The sequence below is a fragment of the Alosa alosa genome, chromosome 13, assembly GCF_017589495.1.
Source record: "Alosa alosa isolate M-15738 ecotype Scorff River chromosome 13, AALO_Geno_1.1, whole genome shotgun sequence".
NCBI lineage: Eukaryota > Metazoa > Chordata > Actinopteri > Clupeiformes > Clupeidae > Alosa > Alosa alosa.
The window spans coordinates 29,506,803-29,515,473 of NC_063201.1; the positions used below are offsets into that span (position 1 = coordinate 29,506,803).

An 8,671-nucleotide genomic window follows, 5' to 3' on the forward strand; every position below is an offset into this window, starting at 1 on the left:
TACTACTGTCCCTTCACATCCACATGCAAACTCCATAAATAAATAAATAAATAATAGATACTCATATGTTAGGTTCTTATAAATAACATCAGTTCACTTTATTAGTTGTTTTCATTTCCTCTGAGCTTAACTGACAAGAGACCAAAAGGTGAAATCCTGAAAGACATCTCTCGAGAAGTCTTGGGTCACTATAGAATGCATAGTTCAACAGACAGACACCACAAAAGACAGACGTAGAACAATATACAGACAGCTGGCCAGTCAGCTGTTGTGAAACACTTCTGTGCATAGATGGAGAAAGACAAGCCAATTCCATCGTGTCTACTGAAGCAGTGCAGTGCATAGATGCATTAAAAGAGAAGAACATTGGAGAACTATTGATTCTCACACCTTCGAATCAAGTACTTATCAACCTGAGAAAGAGACATTTGAGACTGTAGTGAGAGAGAGTGAAAGAGAGAGAGAGAGAGAGTTAGAGAGAGTAGGTAATGCTACTCTTGAAGTGATATCCACTCAGCTTGTAATCATTCAAATAAATCAGTCCTTCATGGTAAGTCCTCCTTGAGGACATTGTTATGAGTATGTGTCCGTGATCCATCAAATCTCCAAACACCTGCGGTGCTTATGTGGAGGGGGGCATCCCGTACAGTCAGCTTTCTTCGAATCTGGGTTGGTCGTCTAGTGCAAGAGCATTCCATCTGGAGATATCACTTTCTCGAGTCATCTGCGTTCAGCCATGACCCATCGTCCTCCACCTCCCTCTGGACCACCAGAAGCATCTCCGTGACGTCCTGAGAGAGCTGCTCACCGAGAAACGTGCTGTGGGGAGGATGAAATGAGACAGCAATAATAAGGAGAGGAAATGCCACAACAAACTCCAATAAACCAACAAAATGTCAACAAACTCCAGCACCAAGCGTTGGGTCTGTGTGTGCACCGTCAGTCTGTGTTTGTTGGATGTTGTTGAGTTGTTTGAGTCTGACATGTACAAAAGTCACTCTTTTCAATTACTGGCTAGGCAGTGTGGAACTGGCAGTTGGTTTTCTGAACACTTTAATGACTGCAACCATTAAATGACCACTTTAGGTTTGTTGGTCATCACCTTTAGACAGAGGAATGGATGGGCATGACGGAGAACAGTGAGCGGAGAGTGGCCAGAGCGGAGGAGTGCGAGTGTTGGGGCCAGTAATAGATTGGCAATAGAAAGTGAGGAGGACCTGACAAACAGCCATTGTCCTCTGACACCATGTGACAAACTCAAACATAATGACCCGCACAATGACTGCCAAAGCTTAGATAAACAATAGATGCAATCATCAATCATCACCAGGATCAGCGTGCCACAACACAGAAACCACCAGTAAATATTTCACCAATCAGAATATGCTGTGTGAGGCGCCTCCAGCCACTTCCACTCTAACTATTTATAATAGTACTGAGCATGCCAAGAGGAGTGAATGAAATCAAACCTTTGATGATTGGTGGGTACTGAGCCTGTTGTTCTTTATACGTAACATAGGGAGAGGGGCCATATTGATGCCCCCATGTCTTTATGTGGTGGTGCTGAATTTTTGATGAAAAAATGAATGAAAAGGAGTATGCTCATTGGACATTTCTCCTTCCTGTGTCCTTACTCTTCAATACATTTTTGACCATGACTACAGACATGTGCAACAAGAGGAATGTCCACTTCTATCTGATGAACTGATGGTAATGTCAACCTCATTCATATAATGCAAATATGGGTGAGATTATATCTATAACTTCAACTCCAATGCTTATTTCAAGGCATTAGTGGCACACAGCACTGGAGGTATGTGAGACTCCTGAAGAATCAAACAGTTCAACTTAATGCACTGCCCAAATCTGTTCATCGTGCTTTTTAGTTACTCACCGAAGTTCTGCTTCCCCTCCAATACATGTGGGACCCTTTAACTTGGAGTCCAAGTTGTAGTAGTTCCCCCCAACCTGACGTACAGCAAGCCAGTGTCTCCGCCTGAGAGGAAGGGACACAATTCCCAGTGACACTCGTGAGGGAACGTTGAGAATGAAGCCCTGAACTTTGTCCAAACGCAGGCTCTGCACAGTCCTGAGGAAAGATGAGAGAAATGACAGCATTAGCAGTGGAGATTATGAAAAAGCTATGGTGCTGAAAGAAGCAGCCGGCTGTGTGATGATCGCAGAATAGAATTAGGCTATTGTTCTATGTGTGATTCTGGAGGCAAGCACCTGTGTCCGTGTGTGTAACCTGCGTTGTGTTGAACCTGCATCTGTTACATGTGCAGGACTGCAAGTGCACTTCTGTCAGTGTCCATGTGTGCAGGACTGTCAATGCAGTTCAGTGTTTAGAAAAACAAAAACCCCATCAAATGCTGTTTTTTCTCATTGGTGTTTTTATGGTGTTTGTCAGTGTTTGTAATTTCAGAGCTCTTACCTTCGTTTGTCCCACCATACTGCTGCCAGGCCACGACTCTGCAGAGCTGCCATGATGACATTAACATCATAGTTCCCTGTGCCCAGCATGGAGCGGTGCGGATTTACAACGCATTGGGGGGCTAGGCTGAATGAAAACACATTTGGAATATTGAGCACAAGCGTGGAATATTGTTACAACTTATTAGACCCCATTTCTTACATGTGCACTGGTGTACAGTGATTGTTGCAAGAAGATATAACATTAGACAGTTTCTGAAAAAGACAACCAACACAGCTGGTAGCAGAAACCATTCTGGACAGCATCTAATTACATAAATCATCTGTCAAGTGACCTCACCGCTTGCAGATGTCGTCTGCCGTCTCCTTGGTGAATACTCTCTCTTGAAGCACGTTGTTCAGAGCGTGGATGGCACACAACTCCAGTCTCTGCTTCTCATGGAAAACTTCTCCTTCGCTCATACTCTCTCTAAATTATGACGGTCTACACGTGAACTCTGTAAAAATATCTGCATTTGATACCCTACTGAATTGAGTGACCTACCTCGCTAGCATACACATTTGAAATAATTGATGTCAAATCCAGCCAAATAGTGTTACACTGCGAACTCTCCAAGAAAAAAAAAACGTTGTTTTGGCGTTATCGCTAGTTTTTGACTTGTACTACTTTTATAAATATGGGAAATTAGGATAAATTGACCGGTAACGTTAGGCTTCAGAAGACAGTGTTGCTAGCTAGCTTGCTGCATCTCGGAACTGACTATAATCGACTACAACCTTACAGACAGCCCGCAGTGCAACCTCTTCTCTTGAGGCGGTAAATTCAAATATGCTGATTTGACAGTTTGATCAACCACTTAAAAAGCGTCACCATTCTTTAAAACGAATCTTTACCAAACGCTAATCTAATGTACGCGAACTTGTTATGCGTGATGCTCAGAGTACATCTCGTGAAAACGAACAACCGGAAGTCGCCTTGTTGTTGCACATCGGTGACGCCCCGAAAAAAGCTACATGGTTGCACATTATCTTCGTTGTCATTTACAGCCAGTCAAAAAAGAATGTCCATAACCTACGCCAATCACAAAGCAGTGCGATGAACTACGATGTAGGCTACGCGTTTAATACATAGACATAATATACTATTGTCTATGGTTTATGTTTCTTCCCCCGATAAATAATGGTGCACACATAGTCGGACATCGTTTTTGAGTAAAGAATGTGGAAGTATGATGGATGCCCCCCCCCTTTGGGTCGTGGGGATTTTAAATAGGTTGTACACAGAATACAACCATCTCTGTGGCATAGAACAGTCTTCTGACGCTATCTAGTGCCAATACAGAGAAATTATTGAAACAGTGAATTCCCCATGTTTAAGAGTAAATTAGGCTATAGTTACTTTGATTGTCATTTCGAGATGTAATGTTAACTGATCATGGTTGACTGACTGGTATGGATCCAGAAAAAAAAATATTTATTTTTTATTTCACGTGCTAAAGTGGTAGGTTGTAATCTCATGTGGTTTTAGTAGCCTATAATATCCCTTGCTCTTCTGGACAAATTAAAGTTCAAATGCAAATTAAGCTAAATTAATAAAGGTAAAGTAAATATAGTTTTATCATACTGCTGTAGGCAAAGAGCATGTAAACTAAATTTTAGCAATTAAAAAAACTATTTGTTCAACGGCTGTCGCCTCATTGGTTGCCGATTTACTTGGGAAGGTGTGAGTTTTTTAAACGGACCTATGGTTTAACACCATCCATCTAATTCTCAAATTTGGCTGGTTTGTGAAGCTGGAAAAGGTTGTGACGAAATCTATCTTTCGGGGCGCCATTGGTCAGAGGAATTCTGTGATGTGATGGCCTGCATGTCCATTGGCTAAAATCACAATTTTCATTTCGATAAATGTATTTTTGTTCCTGTGTCAAAGATAGATAGCTTAGCTGCTAGCTAAGAGCTATAGCCACTGGACGGCTGGCTACCTTAACAATTTACATCTTAATTGGCCAAAGTAGCTAAAGTGAATGATTTTACCGTTTTGCTTACTTCTACGCACTAAGTGAAATATTTTATTTTATGTTAAGTCGAATGTAAACAGTCTAATCTAGCTATACTTGGAAAAAGCACAGCTGCTAAGGGGACTAGCAGATTTCTATAGCAAGGTAGCGATAATTTAGCTAACTTTATTGCTGTCTTATTCAACGTAAACCGATTGGAATTACTAGCATAAAGTTAGTGTGTTTATTATCATTTATTTTACGTTCAGTAGTTAAACAATCCGCAGCACCGAAACTTGAACTATTGGCGAAGCTATATTCATAACGTATCTACAAGAGGACGCTAGCTAGCTAACAGGATAATCTAGTAGATTCTCTTAACGCTGGCTAGCTAGCAATCTACTGTTTACAGTGGCAGCTAGTTCTAGCCTGAGTGACGTTAACGAAAATCCAGATCAAGAATCTGCTGTCAAATCGTCCTTCTGTCAGACACTCAAAGTAGCAAAGACAAGCCATGGTGAGTAAATACTTTTGAATTTTGTCGACAATAATGTTATCTGTGTTGACAAGCTGTAGTTGTCGGTAACCGTTAACGTTTTCTACATAGCTGGTGATGGTTAGCTAAATTAGCCAACAAAGTCTGTCCAACTCGTACATGCTGCACTGTAGCCTGCACTGTCACAGCATATCTGGGTTAATGTTAGCTGGCTATGAAGGCGAAGTTGCTTGGTTCGTTGGCTAGTCGGTTTCGTGTACGGCTAAATAAGTTAGCTTTGAAGTTTTGGTCTTTTCAATCAATTATGATTAATATTTGTGCACATGTGTAGCATACTTATTATCGTCAACGTTAGACAACGTTAGACATCATGTCGTGTTAATGTAACACAAACTGAGGCTCTCTCTGAGCTGCTTTAAAGGTAATGGTAGCCTTAGCTAAGCTCACCTAGCCAGATTTCTAGCTGGCCGGAAATCATGTAACCGTTATCAGCCTAGCTAACTTAATATAAACATACATTACATGGGTATAACGATAAATCCCCCTTTTTTAGAACGACCCGATGCCTATCTAGGTAACGTTGCATAGGCTAAAGATACTATTCATTATACTACTGAATGATTTTGTACTGTTGGACTTCAAGCATAGACTGTGTAATCGGATGGGATTCGATGGATACTGTCCGTGATACAATTCTGAACCTTGTAACCCAATGTAGACGTTCAGGTTCCACTGCAAATTAATATGAGCCAATTGTATAGAAGTGGAATGGCTCACCTTCAAATAGTCATATTTCATGAATGACAAGTGAATCCTTAATAATTTTGTCATAGGTCAGGAATGGAAGACCTGTAGACCTGTTTTCAGAATTTAACAACATTAACATTAATATGTTAACATTTTCACACTTTTAACATTATAAATATTAACTGACACACACACTGTATTAAAATATTAACAGTTGCACCTTTTCCTTGGCTACTTAACTCTTATATACTTTGATTCTTGGTTGTGCACCTTCTATGCATGTGATTCAACTGACATGAATCACTAATGTAAACAATGTGTTTTGTTCTGACAGAATTCAAATGTGGAGAATTTGCCCCCTCAAGTCTTGAGACTGGTATACAAAGAGGTGTCAGCGCTGGCAGCAGACCCCCCTGAAGGCATCAAGATTTATCCCAGTGAGGAGGATATCACAGAGTTGCATACTGCCATAGAGGGTCCAGGTAAAGAAAAGCTTATTAGATTAAGTCGACTCTTTGGCAGGGTCGATTGGCCCCGTGTTTGAATCCCAAGGTCAAATTATACTGTACAGCTTTTATTCGAGTATGTCAAAATTTTTTGTAAGTGTTTTGTCTTCTTTATACAGAGGGAACTCCATTTGCTGGAGGTGTGTTCAGAATGCGCTTAGTCTTGGGGAAGGATTTTCCAGCTGCACCCCCCAAGGGTTATTTTCTGACCAAGATATTTCATCCAAATGTTGGCCACAAGGGAGAAATCTGTGTCAATGTGCTGAAGAGGGACTGGAAGGCAGAACTGGGCCTCAGACATGTATTGCTTGTAAGGTTCACAGACTTCATGTCAGCCTGTCATTCCTGTTTTTACATACACATTTACACTCAAACCATCATGCCGATTTTCCCGTTTCTATGACATGTTGGCACTTATAATTATGATGAGTCCAGATAGTAAATATATGTTGGAAGTGGTTATTCCTCAGCATATTGTTATTCAGTCAATTTGTTTTTTAATTTCTCTTTCTCTTTTTCTATTCAGACCATTAAGTGCCTCCTGATCCACCCAAATCCAGAGTCGGCGTTGAATGAAGAGGCTGGGCGACTACTTTTAGAGGACTATGCCGAGTATGCTTCCCGTGCCCGCCTCCTGACTGAAATTCATGCAATGGGAGGACCAGGAGGGACGTCGGGAAACCCTCAGGAGCCTGCTGATGGCCCTCAGCCCAAGAAACATGCAGGTGACCCAAACAAGCGCACAGTCGGAGCAGCTGCACCAGCGTCCACTGTTCCTGGGGTCAATGGTACTACCAGTGGTGGCAGCAGTAGTAGCAATAGTAACGTAGTTGTGAAGAAGAAAACGGATAAAAAACGTGCTTTGAGGCGACTCTAGTGCTAAGGTCTTGCTTGTTTGAGTGTGTGTACATAAATATTGAAGTGTAACAGACCACCTTTACCCCCCTTCTTCTTGCATCTTTCTAGCCCCACTCAAATATCCATGTCCTTAACCAAGTTCATTAACTTGTGGGTTTTTGACCCCACGTCATTCTCTGTCTTTGCTGCTACTCTCAGGATCCTGTTGGTCTTCAAGTGAGGTCACCAATTCTCTTGCCTCTTTCTCACTGCACATCATATTAAAACCTCGTGTGAGATGCAGTGTTTAACATTGATGCTCATGTTTCTGAAGTTTCTTTTTTGCTTGTCTGTTATGAACTCACTGTTGCTGTGTTTTTAGCCTTTTGATTCCATGGAAGAGGTGAAATTGGAAAAAGCACTGTTTTTAGGAGGTTGCCACTCTGTTTTCATTAATGAGGCAGGATTGTATGCTGCCCAGTTAGCCTCTTGTCACACCTACCTGGAGCGTTAGCTATGTTCTCATCAATGCTTATTAATGCTCTCCCTTTCAATCAGGCGTGTTGTTAGAGAGGATACAAGGGTTTATAGGCTTCGTGAAACTCGGGCGCTAAACAAGATTTGTCAGGTTTTGTGATGGGTCATCCCAGAGGTTGTCTTCAGAATTATGCAATTGCACTGGCCTCAAAGGCTTGTCTAAGACATGGTCTTTGTTAATCAACAAAAGGTGGAGTGAATTTTTAGGATGTGTACTTTGTCCCTTTCTGTGTGTGTGTGTGTGTGTGTGATGAAAGACATTTTTTCTTAGGAAGATGTAGAAATTTGGGGACTTAAATGTGGTCTGTATATTAAAAAAATCTGTTCATCTTTTTTTTTTTTTTTTTAAAAGTTTGTTATCTGTGTGATTTTGTTATTTTTGTCTTTTTTTTCAAAGTTATGGAATTGTTTTTCTTCCTCAAGTTCAGACCAGGGGGACAAAGAACCGAGGTAGAACTAACCATGCTGTGACGGGAGCTTGAGACACTCTTGTATCCTTTCTTAACAAATGGGGGTTGGCGGTATCCCCTATTTTGAGTCATGCTCTCTGTGACCAGCACCAGGCCATTTTTAAACCCACGGAGCCCACCTGTGGTGGTCTGTTGTCAAAGAATTTCTACTTTATCAGATAAGACCGTTTTTTATATCCCTCCTTTTTGTATGGAATGTCCTATTCTCATCTCTATCCCCTTGGTCATACCTGAATAAAGTGTCTGTCTCTCGGGAAACATTCATCAGCAAATCATCTCCCCATCCTCTTTGCACCATCGCAGCTCCGTTCTCGGCAGGTTTTCACAAATTCTAAATGATGGGCCTACATTTCCCAAGGAAACACCCTCTTCCGCATTTGACTTTGAACTTTGAAAACCTGCTCTGGGAAGCTAGAGCTTACGTGCAATTCTTTGGACGGGGTATTTTTGTGTCCGTAAGTTATTTAAATTAATAATAAAACATAAAAGTATGGAAACATTTTGTGTGTGTTTCGTCATTTCACATGAACCACTGAGTGTTCTTGAAACCATCTCGTTTGGCCCTGTGCGTCAGTGCCACTGGCGAGGTGCATACACAGCCTGTAATTTAAGGTGTTTGTGACAGATGAACGGGTTTCTCAGTAGGCT

General features: G+C 41.3%; 2 protein-coding genes across 3 annotated transcripts; one reads left to right on the plus strand and one right to left on the minus strand.

The window, feature by feature from the left end:
• Positions 1-68: 68 nt before the first annotated feature.
• josd2 (Josephin domain containing 2) lies at positions 69-3,539 on the minus strand. 2 transcript variants are annotated; one of them, XR_007195470.1, is made up of 5 exons: positions 2,774-3,539; positions 2,435-2,560; positions 1,895-2,089; positions 1,470-1,563; positions 734-819 (listed from the first exon to the last, which is right to left on the minus strand). XR_007195470.1 is itself a non-coding variant. In XM_048260923.1 (4 exons), the coding sequence occupies exons 1-4, from the start codon at positions 2,893-2,895 to the stop codon at positions 708-710; spliced, it is 555 nt and encodes a 184-aa protein (XP_048116880.1). In that variant the 5' UTR covers positions 2,896-3,530; the 3' UTR covers positions 69-707. The 2 variants fall into 2 exon arrangements, 1 of the variants encoding a protein (XP_048116880.1); XM_048260923.1 differs by lacking the exon at positions 1,470-1,563 and having other exon boundaries at positions 69-819; positions 2,774-3,530.
• Positions 3,540-4,333: 794 nt separating this feature from the next.
• On the plus strand, positions 4,334-8,520 carry ube2s (ubiquitin-conjugating enzyme E2S). The gene is made up of 4 exons (XM_048259976.1): positions 4,334-4,947; positions 6,008-6,155; positions 6,299-6,489; positions 6,706-8,520. The coding sequence occupies exons 1-4, from the start codon at positions 4,945-4,947 to the stop codon at positions 7,054-7,056; spliced, it is 693 nt and encodes a 230-aa protein (XP_048115933.1). The 5' UTR covers positions 4,334-4,944; the 3' UTR covers positions 7,057-8,520.
• Positions 8,521-8,671: the final 151 nt, after the last annotated feature.